Source organism: Pteropus vampyrus, unplaced genomic scaffold (genome assembly GCF_000151845.1).
Source record: "Pteropus vampyrus isolate Shadow unplaced genomic scaffold, Pvam_2.0 Scaffold23, whole genome shotgun sequence".
Classification (NCBI taxonomy): Eukaryota; Metazoa; Chordata; class Mammalia; order Chiroptera; family Pteropodidae; genus Pteropus; species Pteropus vampyrus.
Genome location: NW_011888804.1, coordinates 10,885,969 through 10,909,777, shown reverse-complemented (window position 1 = coordinate 10,909,777; position 23,809 = coordinate 10,885,969). Strand labels below are relative to the sequence as shown.

General features: G+C 52.4%; 2 protein-coding genes across 5 annotated transcripts in view; both read right to left on the bottom strand.

The window, feature by feature from the left end:
* Positions 1 to 11,622, bottom strand: part of SMARCB1 (SWI/SNF related, matrix associated, actin dependent regulator of chromatin, subfamily b, member 1) — a 30,716-nt gene extending 19,094 nt beyond the window's left edge. The window contains exons 1-5 of one of the 2 annotated variants that reach the window (XM_011355972.2): positions 11,299 to 11,622; positions 7,883 to 8,021; positions 6,049 to 6,178; positions 3,272 to 3,409; positions 1,536 to 1,663 (exon numbers count right to left, since the gene is read on the bottom strand). In XM_011355972.2, the coding sequence (XP_011354274.1) occupies positions 1,536 to 1,663; positions 3,272 to 3,409; positions 6,049 to 6,178; positions 7,883 to 8,021; positions 11,299 to 11,391 (628 nt within the window). In that variant the 5' untranslated portion in view covers positions 11,392 to 11,622. The remainder of the gene's footprint in view (positions 1 to 1,535; positions 1,664 to 3,271; positions 3,410 to 6,048; positions 6,179 to 7,882; positions 8,022 to 11,298) is intronic. The other variant, XM_011355973.2, reaches the window with a different exon arrangement.
* Positions 11,623 to 12,750: 1,128 nt separating this feature from the next.
* On the bottom strand, positions 12,751 to 22,991 carry MMP11 (matrix metallopeptidase 11). 3 transcript variants are annotated; one of them, XM_011355969.2, is made up of 8 exons: positions 22,868 to 22,991; positions 17,513 to 17,742; positions 16,432 to 16,575; positions 16,220 to 16,353; positions 15,834 to 16,075; positions 15,498 to 15,714; positions 14,565 to 14,822; positions 12,751 to 13,609 (listed from the first exon to the last, which is right to left on the bottom strand). In XM_011355969.2, exons 1-8 carry the CDS (start codon positions 22,979 to 22,981, stop codon positions 13,476 to 13,478), a joined length of 1,473 nt encoding a protein of 490 aa, XP_011354271.1. In that variant the 5' UTR covers positions 22,982 to 22,991; the 3' UTR covers positions 12,751 to 13,475. The 3 variants fall into 3 exon arrangements, with proteins under 3 accessions (XP_011354271.1, XP_011354272.1, XP_023384069.1); XM_011355970.2 differs by lacking the exon at positions 22,868 to 22,991 and adding an exon at positions 22,513 to 22,777; XM_023528301.1 differs by lacking the exons at positions 12,751 to 13,609; positions 14,565 to 14,822 and adding an exon at positions 14,833 to 14,974.
* Between the last annotated feature and the right edge of the window lie 818 nt (positions 22,992 to 23,809).

The window sequence follows — 23,809 nt, the reverse complement described above, 5'->3', positions numbered from 1 at the left end:
ACAGGAACAAAGTTCCTGTGTTTGGCCAGGTTCTATGCTAAGTGCTACAGGAAAAACGGCAAAAAAAAAAAAAAAAAAAAAAAAAAAAAAAAAAAAAAACCCCACAAAGTCCCTGACCTCAAGGTGTTGAAATGAAGAGGGAGAGAGATGCAATAACAAGTAACTATAATGCAGGCCAGCTGAGATAAACGGGGAATGTTATGACAGGTGATGCACAGCACTGGTGGTGGCCTGGAACTCGTGAGCTACATCGTCCCCATGCTGAGTCTTCACCAGTGCACAACACCTGCCCCCGTCTATACTTAGTACAACCTCCTGGAACCCCTCACTGATGTCTCCCCTCACCATGTCTCCCCTTGGCCACGTCATCCCTTTGCCAACATCCTCTCTCGCCAGCTAGTCTGTGGGCCCTGAAGACAGCACCCTACTTCTCGGGCCTTACTCCTAGGGTGGGGCAGAGGGCCTTGGACTAGGCCCAGCAAGCCGATTGCCAGGGGATGACCAAAGGAAGCAGCCTAATCCTTCCAGAAAGTTCAAGGCCACTGCATATCAACAACCACAAACATTCTTCCCTGAGGAAATTCTTTCTGGAAGAAAAATGTTATAAGCTGTTATCTGTTATGGAAACACGAAATAACAGGGGAAGTTTTAGCAAACTAAGGCACCACAACTCATCAGAAAATTCTGTACCAATTATGAAGACCAAAGAAACCAGGAAGATACTTATTAAGTGAAGAAAAATAAAATTATACTCGCACTATAACAACAACTTTGTTGAGTATGTTTGTATACAGAAGTGACTGGAAGGGAAAATATAAAACTGAAACTATTAGGGTGGTGAGATTCTGGTGACTCTAAATTTTTATTCACTTAAAAATAACATTGTTTTTGTTTTTGTTTTGTCTGAATACAAATGTTTGTTGTAAAAAGTCTGAAAGATTCAGGAAAAAAAAGAAAGAAAATCAACACATGTGTAAACATGGCTAATTCTCCTTCCCAGATGTGATAAGGGCTCTAAGTACTCTAGTAGATGTCTCCTCCTAACCCTTCTCTTCTACATTTGCACAAAGTCACATTTGGACTTTGGGAGCCAGCGAAGAGAGCTAAGAGCCTGCATCTGACTCAGGACTTAAAGAGTGAGGATGGAAAAAAGAATGGAGAGGGTGAGGACAGGACTCCCAGCCAAGGGGATGACAGAGACATAGGCGTGAACATGCAGCATCAAAAAGTACAGGGGGGCAGGGCAGGAGACATGGCTAAAGGGGAGGTACGTGAAGGGTCAGGAAGCAGCATCAAAGTCATCATCGATCTCTGTGCCCTGCATGCCAGGCCCTTGAACTACCCACGCTCATATGCCCAGCTCACAAAAAACAGTGGCAAAAGCAGGATTTGAACCCAGAGTCCGCACCCTCTACAGTTAGGTCACAATGCTCTGAATGTCATGTTCAGTATCTAGAACCCGCTTGATGGGCAGCAGGTAGCAAAGGGGAGTGTTCACATGGTGGATGGTCAGGGCTGCACAGAGCCCCACATACCATTCATGTTCCAGGTAAAGGCATCCCTCAGCTTCTGTCCATCGATCTCCATGTCCAGCCGGATGGGGACCAGCACCTCAGGCTGGGACGCATTCTCATGGATCACTGCTGGGTCGTGATCATCAAAGCTGGAAGTGAAGTGGCAGGAAAGTCATCGAGGGGTGCTGTGGGTCCCCATGTTCTCTGTACCACTGGTCACTACAAACCCGGCCAGATGGGGAAAACCCACTTCTCACAGGGACTTGTCGACTAAGGGCTGAGTCGGCAAAGATGAGGCCAGCAGGGTCCATATTTCATGGACACATGGAAAAGGGAGAGGAAGCTCCTGACTTGGGCAGTGGAACAAGACCTAGACATGTTCTGAAGAGAGATATAAGCCCTAAAACAGGAAGGACTTTCACAAAAAAACTGTGGGAAAGGAAAGGTATTTCCAGAAGAGAAAATACTTGAGCAAAGGCTGAAGAGCAGGGAGAACGGGTGAGCTACTGGGGCAGCAGCAGACAGAGCACCAAAGGCGAGGTGCAGATTAGGTGGGGGAGCAGGGTGGGGGGCGCTGGGAAGTCACGGGGTCAAGGTGCCAAAACTTCTCTATCTCAGGCTGCGGAATCCAGCTCTATCCGGAGGGAACAGCAGGAGGACTCTGAGCAAGGGCTTTACATGGTCACATCTGGGTTTTACGGAGATAAAGAGGGAAGAGTGGGGGGATTTTGGAGAGCATGGGAAACCTAAGGGCATCTGTGGAACAAGGAGAGGGCTAAGAACTCTTAGAGCTTGGGGCACAAACAAACAAATGAAAGTATATCGCATGCTAGACTCATGCTCTGGGACATACAGACAAGGAAAGGGACAGGAGTGGCCATTCTAAAGAGGGCAGCCCTGAGAAAGCGACATTCAAATAGAGAATGGAAGGAAGAAAAGGGAGGGAAAAAAGAAGGAGATAGGAGGGAGGGAGAGATGGAAATAGGAAGAAAAACGGTGAGCCATACAGATATTGGGAAGAAATGAGCAAGGCCATGTGGGAACGGAAGCTTGAAAAATGCCCCCTAAAAGACAGCTATGTCCTAATCCTTGGAACCTGTGACTATTACCTTATATGACAAAAAAAGGGAGGAGGGGAGTACTTTGCAGATGTGATTAAGAATCTTGCAAGATTATCTAAGTGGGCCCTAAATTATATGACAGGTGTCCTCATCAAAGAGAGACGGAGACTCTGTGTGTGAAGAGGAGACTTCACACACAGAGAGACTTCCATGTGACCACAGAGGCTGAGACTGGTGATGCGGCTACAAATCGCGGAATAAAAGCAGCCACCAGAAGCTGGAAGAGGAAGGAACAGAATCTCCCCCCAGAGCCTCCAGAGAGAGTACAGCCCAGAAAACATCTTGATTTTGGCTCAGTGAAACACCTGGCCTCCAAAACTGTGAGAATAAATTTGTGTTGTACTAAACCACCCATTTTGTTGTGATTTGTTCCAGGAGCCAAAATAACACAGCGAGAGTCATGTGGATGGCATATGAAACCAGGAACTCCACTCGAGGTACTTGGGAAATGAGGAAACAATGGTGAAACTAAAGAAGGCAGAGCAGGAGCAAGCCGGAGACGGGCATCCTGGAAGCCAAGGGAAAACAATTTCATAGGGGGACAGGAGGTTAAAGCAGAGCACTTCTGGGGAGAAGGAGACTAAAAGGTGTTCAAAGACTGAGGCGGAATCAGTGCAAAGGGCAAGGTGCACTCACCAGAGAGGGAAGGTTCTCTTCTTGTCCCGGCCCATGCGATTCCTGTTGATGGTCGTAGAGCACGGCACAGCGTCCAGATGGTGGGAGCTGTTGGGCAGGGTGGGCACCCACTGGCTATTCCTCTTGGCTTTCTGTTCCCTAGGAAGACATGAGAAATCTCTCCACTCAGTCTACCTGATACCACCCACCAGGTACCAAGTCGTGGTTAGTGGATGCCTACTGTGCCCCTACTGGACTCCAGGCCCTGGTGGGGATCTCTATGCACCCCAAACTCTTCAGGTGTCTATTCCCTAGGCTCCCACCCACACCAGCTCAGAGGCACCCAAGCTAGGAGAAGGGAGCAAAAGTGCCCCAGACAAGTCAGGGAAGCCCTCAGCCCAGTGCTCGAGCCATGTAACATGGTATGTGCTGGGCATGGCTGCATGGAAGCACTGGCCCTTTGCAGGAAAGCGGCACAAGGGGAAGGCTTCTCAGAGGAGTGGAGCCTTAACACTCAGTCGGGGTTCACTGGGGTGGGGGGCTGGAGAGAAGGCATTTCAGGAGGAGCACAGGTAGCAGCAGAGAGGAGACAGTAGGTTGCGGGTTCAACTGAGGCTGGAGACATGGGACACAGAAAGGGGTCCTGATTACAGGGGCTGGTGTGCTCTGAGAGAAACTGACTGCACTCAGCAGATGGCTGGGAGTCCCCACGGGTTTAAAGCAGGGAGACACATGACTGGACTATTTCAGACATGCAGTCCAGCCTGAGATGGCCTAGGCAACACTGATGGCCTCCAGGATTCTAGACCAGGGTGAGACCAGGGGTCCCTGCCACAGCCTGTCTGGGCCAGTGGTTTCTAATCCTGGCCAGACTCATTTAGAGCACAAAATTTTAAGTGGCACATTCCTGAGCCTCACCTAGGTCAAGCGACTCCAGTTTCTGGGGAGCGCCTGGGACTTACAGATTCTTTACAGCTTCCATGGGTGATGCCAGTGCACTGGGCCTATGCTAGGGAACCGAGGGTCTAGCCCATCACCTATTTTCCGAACCTCCTAGAGCCTGCACTGAGGTTCCCCCTTCCCCCAAATTCTGCCCCAAGTCAGTAGCAATCTGGCTCAATTTCAGGTCTGGGCTGCTCTACCAACCCCTCCTGTCTGGTAGCTGTCACAAGTAGACAATGTAAGTTATGCAAAAGACACAGTGAGTGTGAATACACACCATCACGAATCTGAGAATCTGAGTCATATAATTCAACCCCCTTCCACTGCCAGGATGTCTGCCCAAGAGAGGGCAGCCAGCCTCTGCTACAGCTGCCCAGTGAAGAGGAGGGAAGGTGCCAGTCCTCTTATGGAGGTGACTGGGCAATGAGAAGGTGCTTCCTGAGCATAAAGCCCATTGAAGCAGCTTCCCTCATACCTTTACCCCTTTCCCCCGAGTAGTTCTGACCTCAGGGGTAACAGGACTCTACTCTTCGCAGCTGTTCCTCATATGACACGATCATTAAGAAAGTGTTTATTGCCCCATAAAAGGTTCCCAGCTGACATGTGCAGACTTGAAAGTCCCATCCATATGTACCTAATTTCCTTCTGCCACTCCCCTGAGAAAGTCTAGCTATCCTTATGTTTTTACCATATCCCTCAGAGGAAAAAAGAAATCTGTAGAGCACACATCTATTAACGCTGGCCAGGTTGGATCTGTGCCACCTTTTTCAGGGCAGGGAGTAGATTATAGAAACAATCCAAAAGTCAAGTTGAGAGAAAATGTGAAAAGAAATGATTTTTCGTGACTACACCACTAGAAACAATAACCCTCTCTACCCCACTTAGTGTTCCTGGGGTTTTTTGCATATAAATGCATGTATTCTTGAGAACTGAAAGAGTGAAGAAGATATTCTGCAGGTCTCACTCACGTACACCACGTTTTTAGTTACTGCAAGTCTACTTAATTACGACATGTGAGGTTACAACCTCGTCTCTTCCAGTGGGTGTACTCTCACATTCAGCCTCTCCCCAAGGCTGAACACTCAAGCGGATCTGTATTTTCCATTATCAGTCACAGTGCTCTCAAGGGTATCCCTGTACATATAATGGTTTTTGCTGGTGGTGGTGTTTTTTAAAATTATTTCTCTGGGACAAACTTCCAGGGGTGAAATTAATGGGCCAGAGAACAAAAAAACATTGATGTCATAATACTTTACAAAAAGATCACGCCCACATACAGGCCACTGCAGCATTCGTGAGTGTACCTCTGTCACATCTTCCCCTATTTCTCATGTTGCTATTTACATTTTTTTACTTTGAAAATTTTTAATTATATATGAGGACAAACATCACAGAAAGTGTGTTTGTTCACTCTTTCTGGCGTAGATCACCCTTTACCTAGTTATCTATTAGGGTATCCAAGTTTTTCTTATAAATCTAAATTAATAGACTCTTTCTATAATATAGCTTCCCAATTACTTGCCTGCTTGATTGTTACTACAGACACACTTAAAGGTTCTAAATTTGTACATTAAAATCTATTGTTTCTTGTGACTTGATCTAGGCTACTAATTTTTCTGACAGATTAGTCCCACCTTCAAAGCATTTCTAACCACTCTCCAGAACCCAAGACTTGGCTTGTGTTTCTTAGAAATTCCAAAGATAAAGAAACTTTGAAACCCGGTTAAAACGATTTATAAGCACAGTGTGTGAAGTGCTGAAAATTATTTCAGTTCAACTTAACCCCAACCAGTTCTGGAATATGAGAAAAATAGCCAAGGGTGTCCCAAGAGCTCGTCCTTGCCAGGGTGCATTACCTGAGGTAGGTAGGGGGCTCTGTGCTGATGGACACAGCCTTGTACTTCTCATCATTGCCATCCAGAATCTCTTCTACCTCTGAAGCTTTTAACAGAGTCACGCTGGTGGCCAGGGTCGTGTATCCATGATCTGTAAACAGAGACACCACTGCGGTCACCCTGCTGGTGTGGGGCACAGCGAGCAGCAGCAGCCAGTAGATGCAGCATATCAAAGTCCTCGCATGCAGGAGGTAGGAAAAGCAGGTGTCAACCTTACTACTGCTGAATGCTGGCCTCTTCCAAAAGGGCAATCTGGATTGAGTACTTTATTAGAGGTCCTACTGGGTAAACAGTCCCTGAGGATTTCCTTGGACTCATTTGTCCCAGGAGCACCAACTCAGGGCACAGAGGAAGTACACAGGGCAACGGCAGCAGCAGCAGCTACAGTGCAGCACAGCCAACGAGGGCTCTCAGGAGAAAAGGAAGACTCCAGAGTTATACCACCAGTGGGAAGAGGTCTGACACCACTGCAATCCACAACATCAAGCAAAGTGGAAAGATGGAATGAAAGATGAAAAATACTTTTCTTTTAAAACAAGAGCCCAGAGAGTTGGAAAGAGCTGCTTCACACTGAACATGAACTCTTGGCTCTGCGCCAATCAACATGTGCTGTCTAGGAAACAGGACAGATACTAGGCAACTCGACCCACAGCTCTTCTAGGAAAGCTTGGTCAAGAGCTGCTACTTGTCTGCAGGTCCAGCCTGGCTTCTCCTGGAGAAACAAATCAGTTACGGGGGAAGTGCCTCCAAAGCACAAGGCAGAAGAGTCACCGAGACTTCACCTGAGGCTTGCAGAGGGGAAAGCAAAGCTGGGAACGCACTGTGTTAATGACTGGTGCCTACTGGGGAGCAGAGGGAGGACAAAAAGGAGATTTTTAAAAACGAGTGAGTGGAAATGTTATAGCAGCAGATAAAAAGAAGCTCCGGCTCCTGCATTAAAAGAACCACTACTTTGCCCACAGTAGACAAGACCACAGTAGCACCTATAAACACAACCAAACAGGACAGGCTGCAAAGCGTACACTCGCACGCACAGACAGGCACACATACACAGGGCTTCAGGGCGGGTCTTCACCCAGGCCCCGGGCAGCTCTCTACAAGGCGCCACTGCCAAGAGGGAAGCAGTTTCGCTACCTGCCAAACATTGTGCTGTGTCCAAACCCAAATGGACCATGAGATTTTCCTGATGAAGCCCCCAGAGTGTCTGAGAGTAACCTTTTGCCCTGCACAGAGCTGCCACGGCTGAAGCACGCTACTGTCTCTACTGTCACTAGTGTCAGGTGGCTCACCTATCAAGCCCCAGGCACACCTCAGACACAACAAGCAGGGACATGCACATGGGCTCTAGCACACTGGCTGCCAGAATGAAGTGCTATGGGATGGATGTGCTCTGGGAAGCGAAGCGGTGAAAGCCCCAGAGGGGAGTGGGAGCTGGGGCCACCACCCGCCACTTGGGCTGATGAAGGGTGACTATGGCAATATGCCCACGGCAGATGGCAGAGCATCACAGCATTCCTAAAACGTTTTGAGACCAACATGTCTTCACAGCACCCACTATCCCAGCCCTGCCCTCCCCAGGCACCCCCTGGCCCTGTTGAAAATGCCTGACAAAGGACCACCAGTGGCTATCTGGAGCCACTTTTATGTCTGAGCTGCATGTGTGCCCCATCCCTAGGATGCTCCCTGCCACACTAAGGTCAAGGCTGCAGTGAAGACACTGGAGTGAAAACGTTTTATCTTCATGACATAAGCGAGTGGTTTTGAAACAGGTTTACAAACCCTCGTGAAGACGCACCCTTAGTGTTAGGTTTTGTTTTTTTACCATGTGACGATGCAACTATTTTCTTCCTCTCTTCCACAGTGGCTAGTCGCCTCCAGAGTGAGGGGTATCTCTTGTACAGAGAACCTCGGAACATACGGAGGTAGTTTCCCACCTATGAGTAAAGCAAGAAGGCTCATTATGAGGGTCGCATCTCCACACAGAGGGAAGGGTCCTGGCGCAGAGGCTCCACTGGATCAGGCGATGGACAATCAGATGAGTTGGCTATCAGGCACCAGACTTTCGCCAGCGATAAAAACACATTCTGCTGACATCGAGGGTTCAACAGCAGTGCACATCTGGCCTGCATCTGCCCCTCTGGGCAGAGGCAACAACATCTGCAACCTGATGACAGGACCAAGCTTTGTGAGGCAGGCCTCCAGAGCTCCCCAACAAGCCTACAGTAATTTTGATTTCGGACTAAGATCTCTAGCACTTTCCAAAAACGTAAGGCTGCTTTGACTTTCATCTTAAGGACTACACTTTGATATTTTTAAGATGTAATAAACACCAAAAAGGTCTTCTAATTTTAGACAGATGCAGGATAATTTCCCCCGTGGCCTTGTTGCTTTGTTTAGTAATAAAATTCAAACCAGGCATACCAAAGGAATTTTCCGAAAAATTTAAAAAGGACTTATCGGCAATCACCAGACTGCTATATAAATCATTACTTCCCCAAATAATAGCTTTAGTTTGCTTTGTACTAAATACTCAAGCATGGCTTCCTTAATGAAAAGGAAAAAATCTAGTCCCAAAGTTTTTAAAAAGAAATTCCATTGTTTCATTGACTTTTCCAAAATGATCATGTGAATTACATGGCAGAGGATGGCCAGTGGACTGGGTGCCAGATGCCGGCTCCACCTGTGACCAGTAATTATTTCCCCTTTCTGGGTCTCTTTACTCATCTGTCAAATGCTCAGCAACTCTGGAGTTCACTCCACAAAGAACCACTTCTATTATTTTCCTATTTATCTACCCAGCATTGTATATCTATTAAATAAAAACATTTCTCTATTTTTCATGAATTAAAGATTTTGATGATTGACAACCAGATCTGCTGAACAGTGTGATGGAAGGTGACCACAGTGAATCACTCATGCTCTATACAGCAGGCACAGACCTACTGTGCATTATTTGGCTTGAGTGCCATTATCATTCAAGGGTAAATGTATAGTTTCCATTAGGTTTTTGAAAAGACATTGACAATAACATCCTCCACTACCTTACAGGTCCTGCAGAGCTCCAGGACTTCTCGACCCTTCCTAAGGCCCCTTCAGAACATAGGAGACCAGGGCTTGCCTTCCTGGGTTTCCCTGAACCAGCTTTTGCCTATGAAATGAAGGTGTTGACTTGGAGATATCCTAGGGTCCTCTCAGGTCTGTGACCCTAGCTTGAATACAGCTGCCTGCAGATGGCAGGAGAATAGTGACACATACTCACTGCAACTGCAGGTGCCTTCCCAAAACCACTCCATGGATATGGCATGGAGGCACTGAGTGTGATCCTATGGCCGGCCCACCTCCCTGAATATGGTACCTGTCTCCCAAGGGGAAGGGAATTGGAGGCCATCCACCTAATGCAGTCACACGGGCTACTGAAGATCGACAAACAGCATTCTGATCTTGAACCTTTCCCAGACCCCGAAAGGTCTAACGATTGTTAAGCCAGGCTCAGAAAGCAAACTTCCTCTCCCTTCTCCCATGTGGGTCTATACTGACCGGGTCTCAGGACAACGTTCTCATTCAACAAGGCTGAAAGAGAAGAGCGCCGTTAACTTTCTAGAAACTAAAATGTGTTACAGAAAAGAACTTGGAGGCCATCTAGACTAAGCATCTCATTATGAGAAAAGTGATACGGAGGCAGAACAAAGCTGGAACCAGGCCTCCTGACTTTCTTCCCACCTGGCCACATGCTTCTTCTCAGTTTGCTCCACCTAATAAATAAAAGTTGCACTTCAAAAGTACCGCCCACTCAGAGTCAAGACCAAACTGATTGCTTTTCTTGCCAATTAGATAAGGTAAAGGTTTCTTTAAACAACCTGCCATTATCACATACTGCAACTCCTTAACTGCCTTTTGTATCCTGCATTTAAGCCTATGAGGACTATTCTAAACCTTGGCAGATGGACAGGCACTGGATCCATCTCCCCAGCACGGCTATCTTTGAAGAGCAGCATTTATGTGATATGGAAATTTTTATTGCATCCTGCCTTTTGTTTAAAAAACAAAATGATGAAAAACGGTGACACTAAAATTCTGATGCTGAGAACATGGGTCTCATTATTCAATACAACTAAGACAAACCTGGAATCACAGATAGCCTCGGAGTGACCATCATGAGGCTTAATTCATTCACACTATTTCAATTGCGAAGAAGAACAACAAAAATTGTAAATACAAGGATGAAATGTTGGCAGCTTCCCCTGATACTGAAAACTCCTCCAAGGAAAGGCAACCCTTGGCATTTTGTAACTGCTTTAGCTTAGCAAGGTTAGCACTTATTTCATTACATGAGAAGACTCTACTGCTGGTTATATGCACATATGAATTGTATATCCATTAAAAAAATGAATATACACTGAGGGCTGCCTTTAGACCAAGAAGGGCTAGTCTGAGGCAATCTGAAAAAAAATTCACATACTTAGTACAAACTACCATTGAAGGACCAGCTGTAGGATTAAAGGACCAGTTGATTCAGGATTAAAGGTCTTTAGGATGTTTCCGCTGTAATAATTCAGTTAGTCCAAGATATCCAAAGTGCCAACTGCTTTTGAATTGTTGACAGACCAAGCTCAAGGACTGGGGCCTTATCCCTCAAATGAACTAGGAAGATCCTATCCACCCAACAGCAATCCTCCTCCTCCCAACCTGTTTCTTCCCCGGTAAATGAAGCTCAAAACACTGTCAAAACACCTCCCAGCCCACTTCGAAGGCAACGAACACAATGTGAATGAGCCCTCCTTAAACCGGTGTTTACAACCTGCGATTTCAAGGATCCCAAATGTAGCAATGGGGGAGGGGGTGCATATGAGATCGCCAACATCTTCCCCCTCAAGAGTCGCAGGGGCTATCAAAACACCCCGTTCTTTTGTGTCTTCCTGGAACTGTACCAACTCAGCGTGAAACCAGTGGCCCCTCGTTCAGCCCTAGCCCTGGCAGCAGGATGCGTTCCCGACCGCGATGATATGGGTAAGTACATTCAGAATCACAGAGGAGCGCGGGGCGGGGTCTACCCGGCCACGCCTCGCTGGGCCGCGCCCCACTGGGCCGCGCCGCGTGTGCGCGCGCACCCGCCCGCTACGATGAATGGAAACGCGCGTTCCCGGCGCGCAGACCCGCCTCGAGGCTCCCGCGGGGCCGGGCCTGGGAGAGCGAGGACGCGCCGCGGGCTACCTCTGAGCCGATCATGTAGAACTCGCCGTCGTCCTCCAGCTGGAACTTGACGGGCTTTTGCCCGAAGGTCTTGCTCAGGGCCATCATCATCATTGTGGCAGTGGAGGCGGGTGGCCAAGGCCGGGCTGCGTGGGATCAGGAGGGCTAAAGCGGCGCCAGGACGCGCCGAATCGAGGGGAGCCGAAGTCGGGAGGCGAAGAGCGGGCTGGGCTAAGTGCTCGCGCGGCCGCCGGGTTCCTCAGCCGCTGCAGCAGACGACGACCAGGCCGCCCTCAGTGCGCACGCGCGGGCGTTGACGCTGACGCGCGCGCTGCCGCCGCCCAAACAAAAAGCCGAGGCGCGCTCCCGCGAGTCCCTTAAAGGAGCCTAGACCCGTTTCTTTTCCTCCCAGTCTGTCTCCCAAATCCAGGTACTGAGGAAAACTTCTCGCAGGTGGAAATAGCAACCGAGGCCCTGACTCAGGTGGTGGCTTTCCCAGTCTTAAAGCTGGGACTGAAACTCAGTCCAGTGGAAGAGGAACGAACTGAGACCTGAACGCGAGGAGGAGGCCGGAAGTACCATGCCTCAGTTTCTCCACGCGGAAAATGCAGTTCAGCTGAGCGGATAAGAGGGCTCCTAGGAACAGATATCTCAGTTCTGGGCCCACATCTGTTCCTGCGGCTGTTGGACTGGGCAGAATGACTACACTGGGTGGTGGTAGCGTGGGCAAAGGCTCCCCAACTTGGCAGGATTCTAAAGCCCAGGTGGTATTTGGTTTGGCTAGTGCATCAGATGAGTGTTGGAAGAGTGGGAACCTTTTCCATTCCTTAACCCTGTGCTTTGTGCTGGCAACAAGCTGAGCCCTGTGGTGAAACTTGACAGCCCTGTCCTGTGACGCTTAGAGCTGGGGGTGAGGACTGAGATTAACGAAAGCGTCAAAGCATCTGTGTATCCCCTTGAACAATGCAGTAGGTCAAAAATGGCCCACTGCCGACAATTTCATATGGTTAAGTCTGATAAAAATTGCAGCTATAGTAGGTGTTACTATGGAAGAGATACACACAGGGTTGGATGGCAGGCAAGGAGACACCTGAGAGTTAGGAAGGGTCGGCTGTGGTAAATATGAGTTTTGTTCTGTGTCCTGACAATGGTGGGACAGAGGCTGGGGCATGGCAAGAACAGATAAAGTGACCACCACTTAGTGGAAGATGATCTGAGGGTCTGAGGGGCAAGTAGGGGAAGCAGAGAGCCATTTATGAAGCCACTAAGGGAGTCCAGTGAGATAAGATGGAGGAATGGAGCAGGAGGGGCCCTAAACATTTTCCCAGCCCCAAGAACCAGAGGCTTGGTGGTGGGGTAGGCTGCTACTCTGGCTTCCACAACAGAGCAGGTCCCAAGCCAGGCCTCCCACTTCCCTAGCCCAGCTCTTTCCCCATTCTATCCACGTAGTCAGAGAGACCCCAGGCAGGCAGGTAGAAAATGACTGTGTTTAATGATAGTCCTCAGTAAAAAAAAAAAAAAGCTTTGTACACACTATACACACATTTACATGGCTTTGAAAGGTCTCAGTGCTCGGATGAGGGCCGGGGAAGATCTAGCACATGACAGGATTGAGGTATGTTGAGGCCTCCAGGGCCCTGGGTCTCCAGCAGGAAGCACCCCTCTCCCCAGCTGACTCTTAACCTTCTGGCCTGGATCTTGGGGAACATCTCCAGGATCACCAACTGGAAGGCAGCCAGTTCCAAGCAACTACCCAGAACTGACTTCTTGGGAAAAGGCAGAAGGCCATGGGGGCCCAAGATCCATGTGCCAGCATCCTGCAGGAACCCTGCAACAGGGACAACAAGGACTCCAACTCCCCCAGCCCTGCTGAGGTCCTTTCCTGAGGGACAGGGATGGAGAACAAGGGCAGCAGGTTTGACTGTGACCTGCACAGGTGGGGCAGAGCCAGCCCAAGACCACCTCACCCTTAATGCCAAACCTCCCAGCCCAGTCTGAAACAGTTGCTGACAGGTGACCATGACCTGCATGGCCTTCCCTGCACTTGTCATGGTGGCAGCACCCCTTCCTCATCCCCCTGAGGAGACACAGGTTCTGTTCCGTGCCTGGTACCCACAGTCACAAAGATGGCCACGGGTCTCTACGCAATGTCAGTGGCCTGGCAGGGGTCAGGGGCCCTGAGGGCATTCAAGCAGTAGTTAGCGGAAAGTATTGGCGGGCTCTGTACAGCCGAAGAAGTCGGGGCCCAGGAGGCGAGGAAAGCCCTCCAGGGCTTTCACCTTCACAGGGTCAAACTTCCAATAGAGGCGGCCACGCAGGAAGTAGGCATAACCTGAGAAGAGAAGAGTGAGGCCTGAGTGAGTGGACACTAGGCCTCACACCTGCTTGTCAGGCTGTGCCCATAGATGAGCACAGGGGGAGTTCTGGGTAGGAAGGCCTTGGCCACTGCTGAGTTCCTTAAAACCTGCAGGCCTCAGGGTGGCCCTTCCAGAACTTCTTTTCCTTTGGAGGAGTCCTGCCTGCCCAGAGTCTGGCTGGTCTGGGCTACCCACCCAGCCTTACAGACACCGGGAGACTCAGAGACCCACCTCCTACCTTAGGAAAGCAAGTCCCGCTTCCCTCGCCACCCCTCCCTCCAGCTCACCCTACTGCACCCACCAGCCAGATAACAGATGGGCATCTTGAGTTATGGTGGGTGACACAAGCAACCTGGAGCCCCAGAACCCACGGTCACCACAGGACAGATTTCCTAGCAGGTCCCCATTTGGGAAAGCACAAAAGCAAAGTGGCAGGGGTCATGGGGGTGAGCGCTGGACTGTGAGTCCTCAATCTAGTCCTTGGAGGTGCAGGAATCTGGGTGGCTCAGCAGGGACTGCCTCAGTCGGGGAGGTCCTGGCTGTCCACTGTCCACTTGGGTGGTCCCAGTTAGGGAACACCGAAACCTCTATTTGCTCTTCTGGAAACTGGGTTCATAACAGGTGCTACATCTGAGCATTGTATAATACACGTAGGGAGCTTAGATGCCTGGAGCATCATCAGTCCTCAGTGAGCAGTGGTTTCTATTTTATCAGCCATAACAGGAACCTGCACAAGTCTTTGCACCTCTCTAGCCCTCAGTCTCCTCATCTACAACATGGGGGGTATAGCACTGCCCTAGCACAAGGAGTAGGCCAGATGGGGAGGGTGCTGGACAAAGGACTTGTGATGAAGAGCCTACATCCAGCCACCACAGGGTGGGAGATGTGGCTGCTGCACCACTTCTACCAGCTGCCCCATCCGCAACGCACCATCAGCATCCTGGAAGGCAGCGTCAATCTCAGAAGGTACCCCTCGCCAGTCGGTGGCCCGGCGGGGCACAGGGCTATCCACACGGCGGGTGCTGGGGTGGAAGCGCCAGTAGTCTCCGCCTCGGAAGAAGTAGATCTTGTTCTTCTCAGGGCCCCAGACCAAGGCTGCATGGACTGGGGACCCCAGCAGGCCCAATTCAGAGAGGGGTGCGGGGCCCAGGACTGGCTTCTCACCATCGTACACCCAGTATTGAGAACCTATGGAGAGGAGAGGCTGCAGTGGAACTAGCCAACTGCCATGCCAAGCCACCATGAACCTGCCCAGCTGCCACCACTGCCACGGACTTTCCCAGCCTCCGTTTCTTTGTCCTGCTTGGAGCCAGCGGGGATGTGCTGGGATGGTATAGGCTCTGGGAGGTACACGGGAAAGGTTATTTTAAGCAGCAGAGAGGTGCCTGAGGTCCCACTCCTTCCCCTGATGTTTGACCGCTCACCACCCGCTGGGCCTCAGCCCTGGGCCCTATCCCAGCAAGCTCTGGCTGGACCTCTGTTTATGAAGTCCCTGCCACCTGGAATGCTCCAGGCTTTCCCCTCCACCAGCTGAAAGTTAACAGCACATGCTTTAGGGTCACTAGACCTAAATCAAATCCCCGTTCTGCCTTTTCTAAGTTGTGCCCTCAGGTGAGTCACTACCACCTCTGGGCTGGAGGCTAATGAGTGACCCACTGTTTAATACCTTCTATTCTATACCTACTTTGAGTGCCGCCACCTCCAGGAATCACCCAGCTGTGCTCAAAGGAGTGAGCCTTGCTCTCCCTTGGCGCTAAGGCTTCAGGGCACCTGCCCATCATATTTGTCTGTCTGTCCCTGCCCCTGACCATAACATTCCCGGCTCCTGGAAATCTCAAGTGTGACTTCCCAGCCCCCACTCACCCTGGAAGAACCAGATGTGGCCCTGGGCATCCTCGAAGGCTGCATCGATGGGACTGGGCAGTCCCTGCCAGTGGCGAGAGGCCAGCGCAGGGTAGCCAGGCTGCAGGTGGCCCCCACGCAGCCGCCATACAAAGCCTGCCTTGAAGAAGAAGAGCTCGCCACGGATGGTGGAGACTGCATCAAAGGAGACCTCACAGGCATCTGGTGGGGCTTCCGGCTGAGGCAGGGGGAGGGAGGAGGGCCAGGAAAGAACCCACATTGGAGCCAGAGGCCAGTGGGGTGAGGAAAGCTGGGACAGGGCCTCAACTCCTGTCTTCCCACCCTCCTGTGCCTCACCTCCAGTGGTGCAATCTCATTGGTGTCCACCCCAGCCTGGGGTTCCAGGGCTGGAGGCCTAGAGGTGGGGTCTGGCTGGGGCCGGCCATATAGGTGCTGGATGCCCCTTCGGTCATCTGGGCTGAGGCTCAGTGGGTAGCGGAAGGTGTAGAAAGGGGACATAAGGGCCTTAGCAGCCGTGGTATGCTGTAGCCCGAGCACGTGGCCAAATTCGTGGGCTGCCACCTGTAAGAGGTCTGTACCTGGAAAAGGGAGATAGCCCAGCAATCCCTGAATCTCCTGCAGCACAATACCCAAGTTCTAGACCCCAGCTCAGGGACCCTGGCAAGTCCCCATTCTTTATGATCTTCAGTTGCCCATCTGGAAAATTGGTCCCCAGCCCATACCCTGGTTGTCCCCAATAGTCCAGGTCTCATCATAGTCGAAGTGGACATCCCCTTCTCGGTGGGTCTTAGGGAAGAAGGCATGGGCCAGGATGCCCCCAGGTCCATCGAATGGCAAGTTGTCCCCATGCCAGTACCTGTGGGTGGGTGGGGGCGGTCAGTGGCTGCAGACAGCTGGGGCTTGTTCCCAGAGGGGTCCCAGGCCACCGTTTCACCTGGTGAAGTCGATCATGATGTCAGCATGGCCCTCATGCACCTCAGTAAAGGTGAGTGGTGTCACCTCACTCCACACCTGTAGGGCCTCTGCCACCGTCTTCCGCACCTGCTCCCGCACCAGCTGCCATGGGAACCGAAGGATCCTGGGGGTAGGAGGAGCAGCCCGGGCCTCACTCAGGGCAGGGCCAGTCCCTGATGGTTGTTGAGCCAGTAGTTGCCCCTGGATGTTCAGTGGGATGCATGCATGTCGACGCAGGCCAGGTGAACCTCAGGTGTGGGGCACTGATCCCTTTGCCACATGGGCACATCTTTTTGTGGATTTGTGTCCTTAAGTACATACATGTGTCTGCATTTGGAAGGAAGAACACAGGACCAGGAGCCCCAAGACCGACCTTCTAGACCTGACTGTATTGCTCACTGTAGGGAGACCTTGACCCCTTGACCTGCCCACTCTTGGTTCCCAGTTCCCAACTCAGGACATTTCTGAATGCCCCAGCAGTCTCAGCTCCAATGCCAGTGATACCACACGGGTCTTCGTGTACCTTCTCTCCCAAGCAGAGTTCCCCCGCCTGTAGGATGTTTTAAGTTTCAGCTTCTGCATCACTCCCAGGGGCCTCAGGTAACCTGAGCTATTTCTTGTCCTGCTCACCACTGTTTCTCACCTGCATGGATCCCGAATCGTGATGCTAGATCTAAACAATGACATGGTTAATGCCCCGCTCCCCAAGAGGACAGGTCATGGAGTCCCAGGGCCTGGCCCTTAGTAGGTCCCCATAGAAGCTGCCTGTGGGACTGAAGGCTGTGCCCTGGCATGTCTACGGGGCAATCAGATATGTGCTTACAGAAGCACTGCTCCTCTGTCGTGGGAGGGCATGGGTGTGGAAGGGATGCTGCCCGTGCGTGCATCTAAGTTGGGGTTCAGGGGTGTTGGTCCATGGATGGCTCAAGGGTCGGTGGACACACAGATCTGTTAACCATGGAGACCTAGCCCTGGCATGTGTCTCGAGAAGCAGGTGTGAAGGTGGCAGACATATACATGGACACAGGGGTCTAGAGCCTGTTCATGGCTATGGGTCCTACCTGTAGGTAAGGTCTGTCTTCTCCCAGCGCCCGCCTGACAGCACAAACCGCTTTTGTCGGTTGCGGGCACTCAGCCCATCAGGTGGGTCAGGTACGCCGCAGCGGGGAGGTCTGGGGCCTCCAGCAGGCTGGGGGACCTCCTGGGTGACAGAGGTAGACGCCAGGCTGCTTGAAGGAGCTTCATGCCAGGGCTGTGGCCTCCTTCTCATCAGGTGATGACGGTGGGCATCCTGAGCAGGAGAGAGGATATGGAGACCTGGTCAGGCCTCAAGTCCCTGTGTCCCAATGTTAGAGGTGTGGGCTGTCAGCACACCTATGCTCAGCCCCAGCCCATATGTCACTAGGCAAGCAGAGAGCCAGAGAAAGTTTGCCTACTGTCATACCTCAGGCCCACTGGCAGAAGATGACTGGTTTCTTGATGACTGACTCCAAGGCCTCCTACTGCCTGTCCCTCCCTCCTGGAGCAGTCCCAGCCTGCCTGTCACCTACTCCAGCCATTTGGGCTGGTGAGCTCTAGGTGAGAGTAGACTGTATTCTACATACACTCAGGAATGGTCCCCAACAAAGCTTATGAGGAAAGGCCAGACAGCTCCTCCTGCTCCCCCCACTGCCCACCCCCACCAAGTCACGTGAGCTACTACTGCCCAGGACATCCACCTATGACCCTCCCCAGTGTGGAGGGGCTGCAGCCCTGCCTCAATCTGCTCACGGGACAAAATGGGGATGGTATCTCCCCATAGTGTTGACCTGAAGATGACTCAACGCAATACATGTAAAGCACTTAGCCAGGGGGCCAGGCACCTGGTAAGGGTAACTAGAACTGAAGTCTGACTTTTTGGGGCAGTTTTGCTCACACCCCACCAGGGCTGGGCATACAATAGGGCTAGATGTGGTCTGCCTGGCTCCTCCATCTATGCATGCATGCATGCATGTGTGGTGGGGAACAGTTACCTGCTTCCCAGCCTCACCTAGCCCTGCCCTGCTGGAGCCCTAGCACCACCAATGGTGACTCTGACCTGGAGCTCCCAAGTCCCAGGGTAGAGGTCACCATTCTCATGCATGAAAAAAGCAGAAGCTCAAAGAGTTTGGGAGACCTTGTGAGGTCACCCAGCAAGGTCATGGCAAGAGCTAGGTGAGGACTCTTATGGTCAGAAGCAAAGCCTTAGCTGTGGACATTATACAAAGCTGGAAGAGAGGCATGGAGTAGTGCTGTTTGCTGAGAGACTCAGCGCCTGTCTGGTCTGGGCCTGTCTGGTCTGGACAGCTGTGGCCTCCCCACTGCCATATTTGGGGTGGCAGCTGGGCAGCCCAGCCCCACCCTCAGCCTCCGTCTCTGGCAGCTGTCCCAGGCCCCATGTGCTCCAGGGCTATGATCAGTGTCCCAATCTCACCAAGCTCCTGATTATGACACCACCAAGAACCACCCAGACCGAACTCCCAAGAATGCCCCCACTATGAGGGGGTCTTCTGAACATCTGGAGCTTCTGAACTCCTGGGGGGCTGTGGAGCTACTTGGGGTGTGGGGTCCTGGACCAGTTTTCCCTCAGTTTCAGAGCTTGCCTTATTGAATAATTGGTTACCTGGCAGAGCCCAGCCTCACTGGGTTGTGGGTTCCAGCCGATACTAGGCTTACTGCTAATAAATACTTATCACTATTGCTGTTCACCTTTATCTAGGCTAGGGCCCTGCCAACAGCTCTACAGACATGTTCTTAGCCTATGATGAGATCTATCACCAACTCTACCTTCATCACGCCCATGTCTCAGATGAAAAACAAAGCCCAGAGAAGTTAAGCAACTAGCCCAGGTAACAGCTGGCAGGTGGCAGGCTGTCTGTGCTCATGGCCCAAACTACCTGTTACCTCTGTTCCTTGGGCTGGAGTCACCCTTCCATTGAGGGAAGGCTGCAGGCTGGCCTCACTTTGGTGACCAAAGAACAGGAAATTATTAAGCACCTGCTATTTCCCAGATACTTTGCAGGCTGGCTCATTGAACTTCCCGACTCCTCCCACAAGGTAGGGACAATACATATGCAAGGTTTCACATTGAGGATGTGGACTCCAGGTCTGTGTGACCAGCCATGAGGGCCTGCTCCTTCCGCTCTGCACACTGTTCCCCTTGACTTCCAGGATAAACAGGTTTTTTCCCCAACCCTGGCAGGGGTACCAGGATCCTCCCTAGGAAGGGCAAGGCTGTGTCATCTCCTGGGAGTTCTAAACTACCCAGAGCCCAGCCTGCCAGCTCTGTTTATGCTCATGGGTAGAAATCTCTCTTCTGCCCACAAGAGAGGTCTGGAGCAGCCAGCCTGGGAAGGAGGGTGGGTAATTGACATTTATACTTTCCCTTTCTCTCTTGCCCCCCATAAGGCACCAAGTCTATGCCCAGACCCCTGGATCATAGCACTCTCAATGCAGTAGAAAGAGCCACAGTCTGAGATTCAGAAGACCCAGTTCTATGCAATGGCAACTCTGGACAAAGTGACCCTGGGCAAGTCACTGTCCTCTCTTAGCTTCGACCTCCCTATCTGTCAGATGGAGATGATGCCACAGCAAAGAACTAAATGCTCTCCTTCCGTAATGTCTGCTGCAGCACCTGGCAGAGCCTCTTCCCTGGCCCGGCTCCTCACCTCTATGGGCCCTCTCCTCCCACACCTGGGGATCTGCTCTCACCAAATTCTCTACAGCTCCCCCAAAGTCTCCACTTTAAATTGTAAAACAGAGAGCTTGCAAATCAAGAAAAGAGTGACTCGTGACTCCTCGCAAGCCAGAAGCCTCTTGCTCCCTGTCTGTGTCACATTCATTGGTCTTGGAGAGAGATTGAGCACAAGGCACTAGAATGGAGGCCTCCAGACAATGGGGTCCTTTTTGGGGAAGCCTATCATTTAATGGTTTTTGGCCTCAGTTTTCCCATTACAGGGATGAGACACAGGCTCTCTGCCCCACTGACCCCCATTCATCTTTGCCTGGGGCCAGATGCCCTATATGCAAGGCCTGACACAAGGCAGCCTGCTGATTTCTAAAATGGCTCACTGGTCCTCCCAGGGTTTGCTGGAATTCTACAGCCCCAGGGAGGTCAGAGAACAGGCATTTCCCAGAGAGGTCAAGGACATTGCCCAGAGTCACACAGCAAGTCACGCAAGAGTTCTACCTAGACCTAGGGCTTATGCCTCCCCACCCAGAGTTCTCCCTGCACCCTCTCAGTTCTCGGCCTATCTCCAAAACCCACATTGCTGAGAAGAGTTTCTTCTGGTGCATTCCCTCCTCCTCTTCGGCCAGTAGCCTCCCTTGGCCTGCCCTGTGGTGTGTGTCCAGCTCAGTCACCCCCACCCTCCTCTGGCGGGCATCAAACCACAGCTTCAAATATCCTCGAGGAATTTCTCAGCTGACTCAATCTCCCGGCTGAGCTAGAGGCTCAAGATCAGCCTCTGGGACAACTTCCAGTCAAGAAAATGGAAGTACCTGGTAGAGGGGCGCTAAAAGTGGACCCCAGGATAGGTAACTGCTAGATAAGGCCAGGCTAGTTGTATCTCTCCCTGAGCCTCAGTTTGTTGTTATTCCAAGAGGGATAATTAATCATAGTTACACTTTCTGTTGTCGGCAGGAGATGACCCTGACGGCGGGGCCCTTTGTTAGGCTGTGAGGAAGACAGGGGAGCATCACCACCACATTCTACGCAGCATCAAGTCCCTCTGAGGCTGAGAGGCCAAGCAACCTGGCCAAGTCACACAGCCAGTTGGCAGGCAGGTCCATCTTCTCCCCCCATGTAGCCTAACCTTCTCCTTTCCTCCCCTCCCCTGCTGGTCCCAAGGGCTGCGGGGCTTTCATCATTCCTGAAAGCTACAAACTGGGATGGATAAATATTTACAGAGCTTTCCTGGCCCTGCCAATGGCAGCCCGGGGAAAAACACATTTGAGGCGACCCCAAATGCTCTCTGCATATCTGCAGAGAGACAGACAACCCAGCTCAGACCCGGCCCCAACTGACGGTACACAAGCATCAAAGTGGTAGCTACAGGTGACGAAATGTCTCCAGTGTGCCTGGCAGCACCTCTCCTCAAATTACCTTGTTTAATCCTCAGCGCCCAGCAGTGGGCACTGTTATCTCCCACTTAGTCCTGATAAGACTGAGAGGTAAGGTTCTGAGGTACAAAAGGTGCTCACCTAGGGTCACATCGTTCAAATTCAGATTTCTCCAATTCCCGAGCCCATAGGTTCAACTGCTACCTACAGTAGTTCCCGACTCTACCCCAAGTCCTAGGGGGCTAGGAGGGGCTGGGGAAGAAGAAAGGCTGAGGTGCCCCCAACTCATCCTATCCCACCCAGCCTACCCCTCCTGTTCCCATAGCCAGTGCAGGGCAGGCTGGCCAGGGCAGAGCTGGGGTGGCTGGACAGAGGGACCCAGCTGGTCAGATCTCCTTCCTCATGGACCAGTCCAATGACTCCTGCCTGTCGCACCTCCTAATAGTCCCAACCCTGCCTGAGCTATCTGGAAGCCTCAGCTGCCAGTTGAGGTGGGGTGGTACGGGCTCCCAGGGGCCTGAGGGCCTGCAGTTGCCCAGGCTCTTACCCCGGGCCCTGCCTGGCCACCCCTGTGACTAGTCCGTTAAAGCCAAATCAAGAGGAGCATGCAGGCTTCCTGGCACACACAGGCTGACACACACACCCCAGGATCTTCCCTCCTCTCCTCGTTTTGCTGCTCTCTCACATGGACTCTCTTCTCTCTGGATCCTACATCCTCCTCCCTTTTCTTGCTGTCCCACCCTTGTTCTCCGAGGGTCTCAATTGCCCACCCTTGGCCCCCGCTTCTTTCTCATTTTCTCACTGTCACGCACACACTGTAGCTCTCTAGCTCATGTTGTTCTGGTTCCAAGCCTCTCAGACTTGCCACTTGCAGGTGCCCAGGTGGTGGCACCTCCTCCAGCATAGCTGCTGCCCTCCCCAGCTCTTCCTTAATTCTCCAGCCCACTGCACACCTGGAGATGTGCTCGCTGAGGCCACACACCTGAAGGCTGACACTAGCTCTGCTTTGTCCTTGCGATGAATAGAGGGCCCTTTAACCACTCCCTCTGCTAACCTCCCCAGCACACACCCCAGCATCTGCGCCTGGGGCACCGAGGAGCAGCTCCCCATGCTGGGAGGGGGCGTGCGTCTAGCGGCGATCCCCGCGCAGGCTCCACTTGCACACCTCCAGAGACGGGAAGTTCTCTATCACGCCCACAGGGACCCAGAAAGTTTTAGGTAACGGGCGGCTCCAGGCCACCCCGGGCGCCCCCGTGGGTCCAGCTCCGCCACTGGGCCCAGCCCGCGTGCCCGGCGCCCCTTGGGCGAGGAGCGGCCGGCCGGCGGCGGGCACTCACCGGCGGCCGCGTGGCCCGGGCCAGCAGCGGCGGCGGCGGGAGCAGCAGCAGCAGCAGCAGCGGGAGCAGGAGGGCGCGCGGGACCGCGCCGCGGAGCCCGGCGGCCCGAGCCATCCGCCCCGGGGCTGCTGGGCCTGCTGGGCCGCGCCGGGCCACCGCCCCTTATAGCCTCCGCCCCGCCCCCGGCCCGCCCCGGCCCCGCCCCCTGCGTCTTTTGTTCTAAACTTTCCCCGCGGTGGCGTCGGCGACAAGAGTGGGGGAGGTGGACCAGGAGCTGCTGACCGGACAGGGGCCGGGGGCCTGGACTCTCCCGTCTTCCCCGGGGGCGGGACGAGCCTGAGGTCTGAGGCCTGATGCTGTGTGACCCGGGCCAGCTGGTGCTGCTCCGGGCCTCAGTTTCCCCAGTGTGCGGTTGGGAGTCTGGGAGTCGGGTTTCACTCCCCCTGGTTCCTATCCCCACCTTTGGAAAGTGCATCTGCAGCTGGTCTCCCTGGTGGCCTGACCTCTGGCCTCCTGTTAGCCTATGACAGGTGGTCTTACCCAGGGGCAACTTCCCCCACTCCTCAACCTTGCTGATCCATCTGGAAAATGGCACTATATCCCCTGTGAGAAAAGGGATATTAAAAATGTGTCCCAGCGAAAACTGAGGCGTATAGAGGAAGCTCGCTAGCTTCCCAGCTTGGAATGGAACCATAGATAAATTATAGATGGGGAAACTAAGGCTCCAGATCAGGCTTTTCTGTACGCAGGCAATGGAGGGATCAGGAGGCCCTCTAGCTGGTCAGGATGCTGTCAGAGGCCATGGGGGACAGTGTTTGAGTGGGGGACAAGGATGAATAGGCTCCTCAGGGCTCCTCAGGGCCAACCTCCTGAGACCTGAGGAAAAAAGGAGGCAAGAATCAGAGGAGGGGGTGGTGACCCCATGCCGGAAGGGGTCCTCCA